Consider the following 18,278-nt stretch of genomic DNA (forward strand, 5'->3'; position numbering starts at 1 on the left):
GTTTTTTTGATGAAGATTGAAAAAAAAATGGATGCACATTTTACATTTTGAGAATACAAAATGTAAACACTAAAATCTTTACAAGGTTATATATTCTTCTCTTTCGTGTCATGGTTTTGAAGTCGTCTATTCTGTAAGTGTTCCTGCACAAGAGTAGGAAATGTAAAGAAAAACATTGGAAACAGAAACCACAAGGCAAACGAGAATACTGGGAGATTTGCTCTTAGGACAAACTTGTCCTAAATTATCTTTGAAATGAAAATTTGGATGTCAGTACATAACACAATTGTTGACTAAAAGCTACAAGTTAGCATTGTTTTCTTTTCTATTAATAATATGTCACTGCCAACAAAAAGTCACATTTAACTTTCCAAATGGTAGCTACAATCTGGTGTTCTCTCCTTCATTTAGCTCAGACACAAAAAAAACATGTTGCCACTAAAGCTATTTGTCAAACTGAAGGGATATTTAGAGAAAGTAGTGGCTGATTAAATTTGATCTGTGGTTATCCACTTACAATTGTACTGACAGAGGTCACTTGAAAAGTGCAAATCACTAGAAGGAAAGTATTTTCTTACTTTTTTCAATAAGTAGGCACACATCTTGCCAATATGTTGTTGGTAGAAATTTATTTATCCAAAAAAAGGTCAGTTTTCTGTCACTGACAGTGACTAACTTTTAGGTGAAGCCTTACCAGACACCAGGCCAGCTTTTCTATCTAGAAATGCTCTGTCTTCTAGGAGACAACTGGCTCCTTTGTGTTAGAAAAGTGTTCTTTTTAATTATGTGTTCTTAAAAGCAATTGATGTCTTGTTGTAATTTATGTTTTACACTTAAAACGTTTTCTGGTTTTCTAGTTGTAAAATATGCCTCGATACAATGTAGAAATCGTCACTAAAACGTGTTGCCAGGTCTTACCGCTTCCTCACATCAATTGAGTTATTTACACTGAGGTCTCTTCAATTACAATTTTAGTACAAAATGTTCTTTCTGCTTTAGTAGAGTCACATTTTTCTAAATAAGACAGCATTATTGTTAATGTTATTGGTTGCAGTAGTGGCAGTAAAAGCGGCTGTGGGAGCAGCAGTCACAGCAATAATATTCATTTATTTTCCACACCCACTTCATCCCCTTCAGGGCTACAGGGGATTGGAGCTTTTCCTGGTATCATCTGGTGAGAGGCGGAGCACACCCTGGACAGGTTGCAAGTCTATCAAAGGGCCAACTGGGAAGCTCTTGAGAAAAAGAGCCAAACTCTCTCCCACACACACTGACTCTGAGAGTCAGTTTAGATGGAATTACCAATTAACCTAACATGCACCCTGTCTGGACAGTGGGACTGCCCAAAGAAAAGTCACTGTGAGGGAAAATCTGCAAACTCTACTCTGAAAAATCCCATCTGAGATCATGCAGGGAGCCCTTCATAATGATTTTTGTCATATGGTGAATATTGATTTACCTTTAAAGTTTTCTTAATTAGGCAGTGATAATGGGATTGGATGCCTACCCTGTTTGAGACGAGTCCCTGCTAGTTTGTTCCTTCAAGTTTTCAAGTTTTAGTTGAGCAGTGAGTGAGAGGTTAGGCCTTTTGGGCTTTTATGTTTGCATGTGTAGGTGCTCTCTGGGTGCTCCAGCTTCTTAGCACAGTCCATAAACACGACTGCTAAGGCTGGTTTCACACCTGATAGTCCAGTGCACTTGGTTCGATTGGAGACGAGCATCGCAACATTTGTTACATTTTAGTTACTGCAGTTTGCTTTCACATTGCACTGTCAAATAAACCAAACAGTTTGAGCAACCTGTTTCCTCCCTTGTATGTGATGGTGCTGTAACAAGAGCCAGAGACTCCCAAGACACTGAGTGCAACTTTTATTTTTACATTCAAGAAATGTAAAAAAATAAAAAAAAAAGTGGAGTGGCTTCAGATTTTAGTGGGTGTAAGTTTTGTCTTTGGTACATGTTCCTAATAAACACTGGAAGATGAGGCAGTTCAGGGAGAATGTTGTTTTTCATACAAGTGGCCTTTGCTTTAGTTCGCTTTCTGATTTGGGAGGGGACTCAAGTCTACTTGGCATTCATGCATGCATTCAAACCGCAAAAAAGGTCATTCAACTGAACCGTGACTTTGGTTGAGTCTGCATCAGAGTTTGCGGATTCACAGCTCCCCAAATTAACCAAACTTTCCAATCAAACAAACTAGAGTTTGGTTAAAGTGGACTAAACAGGGTGACTGTGCATGCATGATCATTTGTAATGTGACCTGAGTTTACCCGGAAGCTAGGCACCCGCCCACCTCTGACTCTCCAAGGATGGAAGGAAGTTTCAGCTGCTCCTTTTGATCATTTTTCCTCCATAGCGTTCAGTAACAGAGTGCAGTTGTCCTTTATCTATGCTTCACTGAACTCAAGCCTGTGTTGGAAGTTTCATAAACCTCCATTAACGCAGCCAGCGACTCTCAAACACGTTTGCATTAATCACCATTACTATGCAGCCTTGAGGACGATTGTTGAGTACCAGCTGCAACTCTCTGTGTTGTGTAAGTGCTGTTTTTACAACTCTTTCTTTACATAATTACTCTGGTTTGATGATGATGGTGGTGGTGGCAGTGCAATAAGTGAAATGCAAGGATGGGGCCACAATAAAAAGCTACATAAGGAAAGACTTCTGGAGCTCTCAACAGAATGTGTAGTAAAGTAGTGTCACATGTATTATTAGGTAGCAATAACTGTAACTTACTGGGGGTATTTATCTTTTGCCCTTGAAGGGCCCTTCAATTTGTTCTCAACCTCAGTCACTTGGAAACAAAAAAATGCTCTCTCAAAGTTTGCATTAGGAATAGTATGAATCAAACAGTTCAATTTCTTTTTATGAATGTCATTATTAACGTCAGTTTCCACCAGACTTGTCAACCATGTAATAATTTTCAGAAATTATAAACCCCTAAATTTTAGTAATGTCATTTTTTTAGGAGCATTTAAAAAATTTACACAAAATTGAATCAGATCAACATTTTTTTCTGGTCATGTATTAATAAGGTTCTCTTTCAGTGTCCCTTGAACACAATTCATGCTCTTTTAAAGATTAACAATTGCCTGTCTTTAATGAATAGAACTTCATTTCTCACCATGCATAACACACATTCTGAACGTGAAAAATTTTGAACTGCATTGAGTTTGTTTGTAATGGTATTAAATGGTAGAAAATACCCCAGAAATAACCTGGATTGCTCTTTGCAGTTTAAATGACAAATAATAAATCTCCTTAAACATGCTATTGGTTGCTGTTTGCAAGGAAGCAAATCCAGAAGTACAATAAATTTGCTTTTGTAACAACTGGCTGTACCCCCAACATCAAAAATAAGGAGGACTGTGGATGCTAGAATATGAATTTCTAAGCCTTTTTAGAGAGGATCTGAAGTATTTGTGAGTTTTAGCTGCTTGCAGTATGTACACCCCTGTGGTCCCTAAGCCCCATAAATACCAGGGGTCCACTCTACTGATGAAGTATTGTCTCTGTGTGGTTGGTTACTTTTAGAGCTTTTTCTCTCATCCAAGTCTCTGATGAAAAAATGAGAAGCTTTCATGTCTGTCGCCCCGACAGTGTTGAAAGATTGTTATCTTCACCATAGTCAAATAATTCACAATTTCAAGCCTCACATTTTCATGTTTACTTTTTCCTTTGTAAGTCCCGTTTGCCACTCAGATGCTCAGTATGCCACCCAAGGTCATGCGTGTATCCACACACAGGAAAAGACTCACAAAACCTCTTCTATCTTCCAGCTAGAAGAAGTTTGAGTGGCGGCTTGATGGAATGACGGTTTCTGATTGTGGCGATAATGGAATCCTTGTGTCATTGCAGATAGTGCCTCAGGAAATGGCAGAGAATTGCTTCTGGATCAAAGTCAAAGAAGAGAAGTTTGAAAACCCTGACCTATTTGCTCAGCTCTCCCTGTGCTTCTCCTCACAGAGTAAAGGTAAGAGGTGTCATCTCTCTCCACCACACCTTAATTAATCTCCTCACGCATGCTTCGTTTGGCCTCAAAGGCGATGGATACTTTGATCTTGTGGCAACACATTTTTTCCCACTTAGATGATAATTAACCTAAAGCAAAGCTTATATTTTTTATATAATCACTGGCTGCTCTGAGTTTAAATGTTTTTGTTTGTGTCAGACATCCCATTTAGCCTGCTTTTCCTTAAAAGAAAGCATAAATCGTCACTGAGCTTCACACAGCATTTGATTTTTGTGTCCATTGAGCTGTTGCAGATTTGTTTTTGTTTTTTCCCCCCCAAAACAAAAGCAATTGTGCTTTTGTTTTGAGCACAATCTTGAACTTTTACACGTGGCAGCTATGCTTGGTTTGCTTCTTGCCTTTTCCAGCCCAGTAAGCCAATCTTCTATCAGGATGGATGTGAGGCTTTGAAGGAAGCTCTGGGAGTTTACTTGTCGCAGCCAGTTTGTTTCTCAGATACACAACGAGGAACCCAACTTGCTTATGGATAAGAGTTGCAGTGCTGAGCTTTTCTTTGTTTTTTATAGTGGAAGAGGGTGTTTGAGAGCACTTGATGTATCCCCCCATGACAATTTGATTGTTTTCCACTGCTTTGACAGTATGTACACCCCTCTAATTCTAGCAGCAGTGGGAGGGGAAAAGTCAACCCTGTCAAGCGCAGAAGAGTCAAATCTGAGCTCTGTCAGTGTGTGTGGACATAACTATACAGAATCCTGCAAGTTTTTTCTTATCACCCAGCGTTTGTTTGGACACCAGTCAGCTTGCCAGCAGTTTCTTGCTCTGCCTCTTTCACAGCCTCCAGGTCCACAAACTAGTCTCATTTCCTTTTTTTTGCTACTGTGAAATGAACAGCAATTTTCCCTGGGCTGCCGCAAGGTGATTTTCCAGAGTGATACAGATGGAAAGAAGATGTGGCTCGGAAAGAACAGTTGTTGCAATGCCTAATGAAGTGGGAACAAGGACAGGGCTTGGCAGTCATACATTTTATACTCTTCATAAAAACACACAAAAAGATATTGGTGAGATGTTTATGCATCTATCTGTCTTTCTCTTTGCAGATATGGATATTAGTCGTGGGGTTCAATTAAAACATTTTCAGTTCAAAAAAAACATTTTTTGCCTCTAAATTATTGAATAAATAGACACATTAACTCAACATCACAGATATTAGTTGTTCTTAATCTCTTATTCAGGTTATTTCATGTTGTCGTCAGGTTCTGATTGACTTCTGTGAGTCTGGAATGAGATCGGAATCTGCCTGATGACAAACGTACCTTAATGAATATTGTGGTTTGGGTACCTTTCCCCCCAAAATGAACTTATTATTTAAAAATTACATTTTGTATTTACTGAGGTTGTGTTTCAGGTATTTACCCTACTTCTGAGATACATTTTTCAGATTGACTCTGAATTCAAAAGCCAGTGAAATATTTGTAGTTCTGCAACACATGGCTGTACTTAAGCTTCAGATGCCCTTTTATATTCTTTATTAACTTCACTTTCTTGCCCACAGGGGTTTGTGGAAAAAAAAAAAAGAAAAAAAAAGAACCTCAATAGATCGTCCGTGTTCCCGCTGGCATGGTAGGAATTCATGATCCAGCATTTCCCCTGGGAGTTACCTCCGCTGGATCCCTATCAATTACCCCTGCAGCGACTTGACTGAATCAGCCCTTTTTCCCTCTATTGTTGAAACAGAGCATGATTTTCTCATGAATGAAAAATGCTGTTTAATGTTTGAACACCCCGACACCCTCCCTCCTCATCACCCCGTCAGTGGAGTGGTAGAGTTGAAAGTCAGCGAGACGGGCTTTGATGTAGATGGTACCGCTCCGAAAGCCTGCTAAGATGGGTTTACCTAAAATGAGGGAGTAGTTCATTTGTTTTCCTCTTGTGCGTTTCATGATTCATGCTGAATTGTCAAGTGCATTGAATTCATGGTTGCTTTTGTCAACAAATCTCCTGGGTAGTTATCATAACTATTTGTATGGAGTCTTTCTTTAACTCTGAATTGAAGCTGGTGAAGGTAAACATTTGTTTTGGCATTTAACTGGTAAGACCAAGCTCTTCAGAATTTCCTCCTGAGGATTTAGTTTCATAATAACGACACATCATGAAGCCTTTCCACTGATTTAACTTCGAATCACAGGTGTAAACTGACTCCATTTGTCTGAGATATTTGTCCTTTTTTAAAAGACACACATACACACACCCATACATGACTTGTTAGCTATTCTTTTGCTTTTTATGGTTCCATCTTTGCCACAAGATGTGGATATTTATAAGTAAAGCACACTTTGGGGGCCTAGTGTATTGTGAAAGATGAGGCAAGCAGGTGTAAATGCCTTCCCTACAGAGCTGCCCTGAGAAAATGCAGCAAAAAAGCTTCTGTTATCTCCGCCCTCCTTGGGATTCGTGCTTGTTACTGGCATTGTAGAAAAGCAACATTTTGGCAGTGACAGAAACTAATAAAAAAAAAAGAATCGCTTTAACAGCCCCCAATTTTCAGACGCTTATTGCGCTCAGAAGCCTCTAAAACAACTGAGAATGCAAGACTGTCATCTCCCCTGCTGCTTTTATAGGTCTTGCTGTTTAATGAGTTTTACCAAGAAAAGAAATGATAATCAAGAGGGATTTCGGGCTTTGCTTCAGTCTTCTAGGAGTGGCACACTTATTCATTTCTTTTAGCGTGTCCGTTTTTGGGACGCCGATGCTGTGGAAATATGCTGCCAATGCTACTTTAAGATGTTCGGGTAGCCGAGTCGAGCGGGCTGACAAACAGAAATCGATGGTTTTAATGTGATGGATGACGCTCTCTAGCTATCAATAACTTTAACATTTTATTTTGATACCCAGGCTACATGTGCTTGGTATAATCATGATGATAATTCTGTGGGAAAATGCTGTAAAAGCTGGCAGAACAACAATAAGCAGTGCCCGTTATTGGCACTTACGCTTGTTTGTTGGTTGTTTTCCTAGTGTCTCCTTCAGTGGCTTGTTTGGACTTTTCTAGACTCATAAAATTTGTAAATAAATGCAGAACAATCCAGTTTGCTGTTAAGCTTCCTGAGATGTGTGCGCATGGACTCGTGATTTTGAGTGTCCAGGCCACCTGTCTAAAATATTTGACACTGAAATATTAAGAAATGTACAATTTATACATCTAGCTGTATTTGTTAAAATAAATGCTACACAACTTTACCCTCTCTTTTCCATCACCACAATTTTCTCACATCTCTAAGATTTAGGATCTCAGCTCCCAAAAAATATTGAGATTAATGCAAGTCCATCTTACACACACTGGACTTGCAAAAGTTTTCACACCCTCTTTTTTTTTTTTTTTACACAACTTTTCTGGTCAATAACAGAAAATTCCAATAAAAGACGAGCATAGAATGGAAATAGAAATGTCCTACATTGCCCAAAATTCAGAGGTTCAATAAGTTAAAGTAATTCAGATTCAATATGATTTTATGCATTAAGGAAAAATTTAAACACAGGTGGAAAATATAGTACAGTTAATATAAATATAACAATGATGCATGTTCTTCAAGTAAGTTCCAAGTCTATTGCATTTTACTTAAACAAAACACAGTAAAACAATTATCTAGCAAAATATCATTAATTACATTTATTCATATGTACCAAACCTCATGTGAGGAAATACCAGAAAAGAATTGAATATGTAAATAATTATGTAATGGAATGGGTTTTTCTCATATATGAGTAATTTTCTGAATATTTATTGGACAAAAAAACCCAATCAGAGCTATGGAGAAATTTCATATTTCCCTGGAAATCTAAAGTAAGTGTATTATTTTTAATTGTAAACTTATTTAACTTTTGTTTGTGACATTTGACTTGTTTAAGCACAAAATGCTTCATTTAATTTCTCTATGGTAACTGACAAAAAAGCCATTTTTCTGTGAGCAAAAAATATTTGTGAAACTTAAAAAAATTGTTGAAGGAACGCCTCAGCAGCTGATGTCAAGGTTAGACGTACCTCCAGTGCGACTCTGTGCTTTGTGATCATAAAATTGTTATCGGCCACACACAGAGATAAAAAAAAATCTGTTATCGTAGACAGACATCTCCATTTTCCCTCTGTCAGTGCCACGCTTTTTCACATCTTTACAATTTGTGTGGAAGCCATTAAATGGGCTCTGTAGAACTACCTGGTCTTGCTAAGTGTTATTTTATTCTCCATTCACACATTTCTTCTCCTTTTTTCTTTTTTTTTTTGCTTTCTCATCTATTTTCTTCCTTTTCTGCGTGCACCAGCCTCTCCGTCGCTCCACCCTCCCACATTGACTTGGGTCTCTTTTTACTCCTTTCACTCATCTCCCCTCACTTCGCTTTATCAATCAGTGGGTTGTGCCTTTGTATGGCTCACGGGATCAAATCAGATTCACTCTGGGATTGAATCCCGTGTAGCCATGGCCTCCTGCATTTGAAAGCCAATCCATTCAGCTGTAACTTTGCGGTTCAATTTGAAACAAGATTGATGTTGGCAAACTTCACACACCCGCTCCTCCAAAATGTTTCCTCCATTGCCCACATCAATTGCTGATGGACAAAGGGCATGTGCCACTTTGTGATGATGATTTCTGGGCTTCTCAGCACAAATAACGAGGACAGAAGGGAGGAGGACTTAACGGCAAATAAAGCTGCAAACTAAGCTGCATCTCTCAATGCACACTCACTCTGGATTTGTGAACAAAAAACCTGAAAAAGATTAAATTGTTTCAGCAAATATTTTAATTTGTAATAGTTCTACTTGTTTTAATTGAAATAGTTAACATTTTCTGTATAAAATATTCGGATATGTAATACTTATTTGAAAATAGATGGGAAAAGGTTCATTCTTCCTCGATTATTTCCTCTTTTTTATGTTTACTTGGTGCATCAAAACAAACAACAAACAATTCCTCTTTTGTCTGAGCCTTGCTCCAATCTTTGGATTGGTTTGTGTCAAATAAAGCATTCCTTAACTGTTTAACCTTTCGTAAATCAAGTTTGAGGTCCTTTAATTCCTTAAAGAACTATAGTATGCTTTTTTGAGTCTAAAAAAATCTGATGAATATCAGTAACAAATGCTGCCAATAAACCTGGATAATCCTGCAATTCATATTACTTGCTCTATCAATAAATATGTGGTTCTTTTTTTTTTTTTTGCTTTTATGTGTTAAGATTATTAGAAAATGAAACAGTAATAGTCTAAATGTGAATCACCAGGTCAGACCACACTGAAAACCAGAAATCTGTAACAAAAAACAAAATGCTGATTGATACAACTCTAAAAATCTTTTCTACTTTGTTCTTGCTTTTTTGTTGTAAATGTTACTTTAACATTGTGTCTTCCCTCACCCCACTGTGTTGCTGCTCTAAAGGTCATCTCTGAAAATGTAACTTGGCTAAAGCCTTCCTTTAAGTGATGGCTGCACAATCATCCTCCCCTTCATACCAAGGGATATGATCAAATCCTTCAGTAGTTTTGCTCACTTCGACTCCCGTTTTCCTTCATCATTGTTCCCACAACTCTACCCCCACACTCTAACTTTCCCCACTGAGCCGGTGTGGTGAAGACACCAGCAGATTCTCAATCCCTGCTACAAAGCCCCAGCAGCAGGGTGGTAATGACCCTGTAACAACGGCAGTAATGATGGAATCAGTGGGGGGTTTAGCCGGCTCCCTGACTCTCCCTAATAGGTCGCCTGATAACTCTGTTAACATCGGGGCTGACCTGGTCGCTGGATCAAGCACACTCTTCTGTAGTCGGCCACCTCACATGACTCCCTGCCACCTCTCAGTCAGGAAAAGCTGATGCTAACCAGCAGAATGTAACCCCCATTCAGTCCAACAAAAACAGTGAGAAATGAAGCAACAGTTGCACAGATGAATGCTTCTCAGAATATTATAATCCCATTAAGCTTTATTAATTCATTGACAACATGTCTTGGTGAAAAAACAATGTTTTGAAAAGCTTGTCGCTCTTGAAAAACTACTTTTATTGAAGCTCTGTCTTTTTAGCTGCAGATTAATAGGGGTCTCAGTTTAATGAGTTTAAGCTTAACTCAAGAGACAGTGCAATCCACTCTGGGAGAGTCTGCCTTGGTTTAGCGCCTGTGTATGTTAATAAGCTTTAAGTATTTTATTTTGTCAACATGTTTGGGAGTTAAACTTGATGGCTTGCCATGTTCTCCCAGAAGAATAAGGCTGTTTATTATTGATTGTGCTAATTGAGAAAGGGCCTCTCTAGTTAGTGATGACTTTAATTGTGACCTGGAGGGTACTGCTTGTATAAATTAATACATAAATTGCAAAAGTATTGCTAATCTGCACAAGTAGTCAGCAGCCAGAGCAAAGACATAAAGTTAAAAATATTATATATAATTGAAAACAAAGTTTTCATGACAAAGTATAAACTAAATAAATCCAGATTTTATTTAAAACAACCCCCAAAAAATATAAAAATGTTTACAATTTAAAATTGTACGCATCCATACTTTCAGCAAAGTAGATATTGAACTGTGTCTCCAGTTTTTAGAACTATTGTCATATTTACCGCAGCCCGAAAGTAAAGTTTTGGCTATGTGAAAATATTTCTGATAGTCTGCATCATGACTAAAGAAGATGTGCAGAACATTAGAGATGTCATTCACTTAAACCACGTTGACAATTGAAGTCTCCCCTTTTCACATGATACCCTGGGTGAGGAGCCATATTGCTTTTTATAATTTGGATTAGAGGCCAGCCTTTGGAAAGGACTCACTCTCTTATTGTTATTGTTTATCAGTTTTGGTCTCGCCTAAATGCTCTGAATTTTAGCCTATAACCTTTTCACAATCTGTCTTCAATGCCTGAAAAAAGAGATGCTACATTTTACTAAATAAATACGATAACCTTTCTTCATCTCTAAAGCAGTGAGTCACACGTTCTGCATTTAAAGTCCATTACTGCCTAAAACAAGGCAAAGAGGCTATTATCCCATTTGGAAAAAAGGGAAGGCCTCAAATTGTACCATTTTCCACATTTTAAAAGGGAGGCCATTAATTGCTAGTGCAGGCAGGAGACATTTGTCTCAATAAAACAGAAAACACTCTGATGTTCATTTCTCTCTGTTTGGAGCAGTTAGCTTGCTGTGAATATCTCAGGGTCAGCCCTTTTCTTTGCTTATCCCTGCACGTTTTTAATATACTACATAGGAATGGAAATTAGGCTCTTAAATATTAACGACGAGTAATTAGTTTATTGTAGGATGTTATATTATGTGTGTGTGTGCGTGTGGGCGCCCATCTGTGTGAGAGTGAGGGAGTGTATGTTAGAGAGAAATTTCCTCTCTTTCCCACTTCATATTGCTTCGCTGCGATGTCCCACTGATTTTAATCTTCTCTTCTCAGATGAGAGCCATTCCGGCTATCGCGGTGCACTTTAACTTTAGCCCTCTGAATATTAGCTGTCTTTGATACCTGCCGCTTTCAGCCTCCCAACTCTGCACCCTGCTAACTTTTATGTCTCTTCAGGTACGATGAAGATCAGGAAATCAGTCATGAAATCTGTCTCTTAAAAATAAATATTGCCTGTGAAACTAAATATTTTGTTTTGATACTTAATGTCTGCTCCCTTTGGTTTCACAAAGCAGAAATTGGAGACATGCCTGTTTCTCTTTAATATCTTTGTAATTGTTTTAGTCCTCTTATGAGCTAAAGTACTTTTTTTTCTGCTAAGATTACATTTTCTTTAAGTTTGTTTTTGCTTTCTACCCAGGCACAATAATTTTTATTGAAAAAAAAAACAATTTGGTCTGCTTATTGCTGTTGGAGATGGTTCTGATTCATGATAAATAAGAACACAGGAACCACATTGACAATATTTTTTTTCTTCCATCCTTTTGTTGTAAAACAATGTGTGTGAAAGAAAAGACATAAAATGATAACGTTGACATTTTAAATATTTTAAATATTCTAACCCTGCTTGACTAGCAGGGTTAGTTTTTGCTGTGTGTCTTCTTACAAATATAGATTCCAGTGGTGGGCACATTTCCACTAATCTGCTAATACTCTAATAGCAAAGCTAATTTTTAATTTAGCACTTTGGCCTTTTGCTAAGTTAGAAAAATGTAGCACACTTAGATTTTCTTAAATGAATTACTTGGCCCTTTTGTGATCTTTCATTTGAATATAGTTTGACTGTTGATGTGTTGATTAGTTTTGATCAACCGTTAAGGATTATTCAAGTAGTTAGATGTTTATATTCATGCTCTTATTTTGAAGTGGGTGAAAACACAGCAGTTCCATTTCCTGTCTTCGTTCAGTAAGCTATATTCATTCTGTACCTAGAATGGATCCCCATACAGTAACAGACTTTAGTTCCACTGATTTCCAGCACATTTTCTGATAAAAGCCCTACTGTGTTTAGGCAAAATCACCCAACAGAGTTAGCAATGCTTAAGGTTGACATGCAACAACAAATTTGATCCTCTGGAGGGTGATATAACACATGTTCTGTCATTGACACATGATGGGGGAAGCACTTTAACTTCCTCTAAGTACCATGTTGTTGTCAGACTTTAGGATTAGTCCTTTAAGGTTACTGAAACTTTTAGTTAGTGGTGCTCATCACTGATGGATCCTCACATTCACTCCTCCAAATTCACCATGCTTCATGACAGAGAATAACAAAACAGAAAACTTGGCATCTATACTCTTCTATACTTCCTGTCATCTGCTGAAATTCTCCCTCTCTCACACAGAGCTTTAATAAACAGCAGAATATCTCTACAAATTGTAGAAATTGCCTTTTTCTTTCCTGTTTTTTTATTTTAACCCCTGACTGATTCTGAAAATTGATAACTCTGGTCAGGAGCAGGATCTACAATAAAGAATGTTGTCAAGGCATACTTGTAGAAAATGAAAGGTTGATTTTAAGTATTTTAAATGTTGTGAACTGTCTGGAAGCCCACAAAACTATGTGTTCATCATCTTGGCTTTCTCTTACTGTTGAAAGGCATGTTATGAAACATACTATTCTGGCATTCAACTTGTAAAAATCCTTTCAGGTAATCCTAACTGACCTAAAGTTTGACCTATTTGTCAGACAGTGAGGTTAAAAAAGGTTATGTGTCTGTTTATACAGTGTATATGTTTATCTGGTTTGAATTGCAAATGCTAAAGTTCCCTTATATATATATATATATATATATATATATATATATATATATATATATATATATATATATATATATATATATATATATATATATATATATATTATATATATATATATTATACCTAGTTTTCATAATAAGCAATGTTGGCTGTCTTCTACCACTATTAACATTCCATGACATTTACTGATGCAACTTTATGTCTCAGATAATAAATTTCCATTGCCCTAATAAATAAGAATCTGTATCAGTGTAATAGCATCGTAATATATTCAAAAAAATATGTTTACCTTCAAGCATTTCTCTTTGCTTGCCCTCGCAGTGCATCATTCTATGTGTCATCTGCACAGACAGTGTATATGAGCCTGCCTAATTGAGTGACAGGATGCTTATTAACAATAGGTCTTGCCTTTAAGACGAGGACAATTTCAACACTGTCACTGGAGCTTTTCGCATGAAAAAGCCCCAATGGAGCTTCATTAAATAAGCCCCCTGATTCCAGGCAGCAGAATATGGAGTGCATATCTAATCCAAGCTCAGAAATAAGAGTACAAGAGCGGAGAGTTTTATAGGGAATACTTGATGTGTAATGGCTCACTTTTCTCTTCATGGATGGCTTGCTGCATTTCATTGGACATTTTAAATGCTATAAGGAGGAAATTAAAAAGTTTTGTCACTTTAGAGTCTTGTGACACTTTTGTTCGTTTATTCATTTCTGAAAAAGTTGGTATTGACAGAAATTGCCTACAGTATTAAAATGGTTCTCATAAGAAAATGTATCTTAGAGAAATGAAGTCATTTATGCAGCTTTTTAAACCTTTTTCATACATTCATTCTTGGTAATCCATTGACTCAGCATTGTCTGCTTTTTTTATTACTATTTATTCATTTCAGGGGTTGATCGCTATTGTTTCACCTAAGCAGTTGGTCTTCTTTGTTTTTCAAGCCATTACAAATCAACCACATGCTGCATTTTTTATGTCACTTTAAGCAAGATCGAACTGAAACTGCTGGTTTCGTCGTCTAACGCCGATCTCCAGAAGCGCGTTTTATTTGACTCCATGTCGACTCGTGATTTGCACACTGATCAAAAAGGTGCCCACTGGTCCCCATTTCTCTGTTGGCTAGCTCTGTGCCTGACAGTGCACAGTTGCAGGCTGAGTTGGTTACATGGCATTAAGTTTAATTTGTCTTTGAGCCTCTGTGGTGGAATTGGTTTGTGGTCTTAAATAGGCTGGGGTGGTTGACATTCCCACAGCTGGGCAGGAAGTGAGCGGAGAAAAAGAGCAGCATGGAGCGGAAAGAGAGGACCTGTGATGGCAGTTGCAGGATGGGTAAACAACCTGAATCCTTTGTGTTCAAGATGGTGCTTCCGTGAATATAAATAATCAAGACCTCTCGCACCACTGTGAGGTAAATTACTGCGCAGACGAGAGAGCTTGAGAAGTAAGTTAGACAGAGCTGTCTGATTACAGGTGACGCTCCACAGTCGCCTTAAACCAAAACAGAAAAAAAAAAAAAAAACGAAATGCACAAAAACACTAAGAAGCAGTGACACTCCAAGGGAATTGTCCAAAAATCAGACTGCTGGAGTTTGGCTCCAGATGAGCTTGGTGACAGCTGAACATTGCTTTTGTCCATATTGAATTTAGCTTAAAATGTGTTTCTGTTGCTATAGAGAGAGCCTGTTTAGTTTATGGTAATAAGCAGTCATCTCGTTGGAAGAGGTTGTAAATATTTTAGTATTTTTGCAAGTTCACTCTTGCAAAGGTTAAGAACTAGTATTTTTCATTTGCCCATGTAAAAAAAAAAAACAATGATTTTTTCTACATACTGTCCTGTTTTTCATTATGATCAACTACAACTAGTAAGCAAAACATGCCTAATATAAGTTGTTTTACTAGTAAAACAAACAAGACAGCTGAAGAATTACAATAGTGTTACTGTAATTGATGCTTTAAAGTTTATTGCCTACATATGGTACTTTCTGTTATGAAACACTTTTATTAAGATAAAACACTACTTCCTAGGACATTGTACGGTAAATTTAAGAATATAAGCAGTATATATACAGTATAAAGATTAAACTGTTGATGGGTTGTGAATTTTAGTTGGAGCTGTAGCAGCAGGGGGGAACTTTTCAGAATTTCCCTATTTAATTTTTTTTTTCAAACTTGTTTTTCCCTCGTTATCACGTTTTAGTAAACATATGTACATGGTTGGAACTGTGCAGAAACATGAATAAATTCTACACAGCATGATGCTTCAGTGCTACTACAGTCAGCCATCAGAAATAGCAAAACTGCGTGTACTTGGCTGGTGTTGCACTGTTATTGCACTTTTGCTCCACCTACACACACAAGTGAAAGGAAAGTATATCAGTAACACTTCAGGATGGAAGCAGGGTCATGGGAATTAAACGTTTGCTTTTGCAACATATACGGGTATACCCCAGCCTGTAACATCAAATCAAGTGCATTAAAGTGCAACACCGGCTCAGTTAACATTAAAATCCAGAGTGGGCGTGCAGACAGCTGAACAATGTATTCCAGAAGGTGTTTCATCATCTCCGCATTATACCCAGACCCCTGACCTCTGGTGCTCTCTGCTATATAAAGGCTGACTGATGTTGAACTTGTGTATAAATGTTTGGCTCCGTAGAGAGTACAGGTCCATGCATGTCTGGAAACTGTTTAAATAAGAAACCAGAGGTTTTGAAGACTTGACAAGATTAGTTTGAGTTCGGGGATTTGTATTAAGGTGCTTTTGCTCTCCTGGCCTCTCTTTTTAACTTTTCCACTCTATCCCAATCCAAGCTAAGACTGAGGTAAAGCAGCTTATTAACCTTTGTAAGGCCACAGGCATCCCCAGGATACAAAGACACCACAGACTCACTGTGTGAGATAAATTAACCTTCGAGGCTTGATACAGCTTGATTTTAATTTTAATTACACTAAGTGGGAGGAATTCAGTAAATATTTTATATCGGAATCAAAGAAAATGTGGTTAATTTTTTATTTTATTTATTTTTTTATCAAATTGAGCTGTACTGAAATGGAGAGTTAAAAAAGTTATAAAGTGATAGTTCCCTACAAGTCACTGCAGACTTCAGTTTGAACATATATTTTTCTTTAAAATGAAATATCTTGCTAGCATTTAATGTGGAGGGCGACTGATTTGATGGCTAAATTATGAAGCGTCACAATCCCTAAAATGTTTCAGCAGCTGTATAACCTCTGCTATATCCAGCTTTTTCTTAGACATATTTCTCAGCTTTTCATACAGGCTTGAAATATTATGGCAGTGTCAGGGGGGATAATATTTCCTCGTAAAATATTTAAGCATCATAGCAATCATTAGTATCTTCACACCACAAACAGCAGCTCAATGACTCACTGAGACACATGACAAATTAGCATGTTGATAATTAGCATGTCATTCAACAGACATTGCTGATGCCTGTTTGGTCCAACCTATACAACTGAGCATAATGTTAACATTAAACCAATACGAAACTTATAGTAAATACATTTCTAAAATGAATTTAAAAAAGATTGAATTGGGCTATTATGCAAAATCAATTTGTTTAGCTGTTTATCATGTTTTACTGTCATTCTCCCATCAAACACACATCCTGAGTGTTGCTTTGATTCATTCATTCATGTTTGAGGAATCCTTGAATCTTCTGTGGCAGACATTCAGGGCTGTATTAATGCTGCTTACTCATACAAAGTGCCACCTATTCACCCAAAAAACGACTGGAGTTTCAGAGTGTCAGAAAGAGCAGATGTTCTTAAAGGGACAGAGGCCAATTTCAAGGCATCAGATGTCATTGTAGTGTGAAATCACATTTCTATACAGTGCATTATCACAACTCAAAGGAACAGAGATTCTTGATAGTGTTATGTTGTAGTATAATTGCCTGGGAAATATAAAAATACTATTATATTTTACAAACCTGCATTTAGTTAAATCAATAATGTCCTCACTGTTTTTCCTGATTTTGATATAGCATTTTTCCACATGTAGGTTCAAAGTTACAGCAGCGTTTTAGGTTGAGTTAGTTCTATGAATGCTTCAGTTTTTCTTGTAATATGATCAGATTTTTTTAATACATTTTTAAAAATACAACAATTTTAGGCTGAGATTTTACTATTTTATTTTGAAAGATTCTGTGGTGTTTTATGCATTATTTTGTGTATTTTGCATATGCAATCTTTATGGCAATTCCAATAAATGTCACTGATGACTTTTATTGGAACTATGTCATCAGTGGGGCAATAATTTAAAAAACTGGAAAAAATGGTTTGGATTTGACTTATGATAACTATTTGAAGCTATTCATTGATTTATTTGCACTAAATTTTTGCCATATTTAATATTTATATTAAATATTATATATTTATATTTATTATATATATATTTATTTAATATTTATATTAAATATATTTATATTTAATATTTATATTTATATTTAGTCTTAATATAAAGATTTATCATTTCTATTAGTCATTTTCGGAGATAACTGTATGTCCATTCTGCAAGGGAAGTCTAGATTTACCATAGACTCCAGTTTAGTGTAATTCACCTGGACAGTAAGATGACAGTCATCCCCATTGTGATCAGTTCCTGCAGTATGGCCCAGGAAATAGCTTTTAACTTGTAGATTTCTGCCAGGTTATCCATCCTGAGTAAGCTGGGACAATTTCTTTGCGGAATTTATGTGTTACAAATCTGCTACAACTGTATCTATAATTGAACGTGTGAAAGCCCCTGCAATGTAATTAGACGTCCCGCTGTTTAGTGAAGGCAAAGGAAAGACAGGTGCATATCGGTCACCTTGTAAGTTATTACTCTGCCCCTGACGCTGGTGGTCCACCTTCCAGAAGGGCGAAAAGAAAATTTCTCTTTTTAAACTTCCTGATGTTAAAAGGGAAGAGACAAATACCTGCAGTTGTTGTTAATGGTCCTGAGGTCTTTTCTGTTTGTTTGTTTCTTTTGCTGCGTATTTTAATGACTTTTACTGAGTAGCGGACCTTAATGAGCACTGATGTCAGGCAGGCACGAGGGCAGGGGAAAATTCTCTGAGGTTAATTGTTGTGC

At 37.1% G+C, this 18,278-nt stretch overlaps 1 protein-coding gene across 6 annotated transcripts in view; it reads left to right on the top strand.

Moving 5' to 3' along the window:
• Nucleotides 1-18,278, top strand: part of LOC129360700 (protein diaphanous homolog 2-like) — a 431,171-nt gene that overhangs the window by 172,946 nt on the left and 239,947 nt on the right. For all 6 annotated transcript variants that reach the window (XM_055031060.1, XM_055031065.1, XM_055031064.1 and 3 more), the window contains one exon: nucleotides 3,859-3,973. In XM_055031060.1, the coding sequence (XP_054887035.1) occupies nucleotides 3,859-3,973 (115 nt within the window). The remainder of the gene's footprint in view (nucleotides 1-3,858; nucleotides 3,974-18,278) is intronic.

This window comes from Poeciliopsis prolifica, unplaced genomic scaffold (genome assembly GCF_027474105.1).
Source record: "Poeciliopsis prolifica strain line A6 unplaced genomic scaffold, Auburn_PproV2 SCAFFOLD006, whole genome shotgun sequence".
NCBI lineage: Eukaryota > Metazoa > Chordata > Actinopteri > Cyprinodontiformes > Poeciliidae > Poeciliopsis > Poeciliopsis prolifica.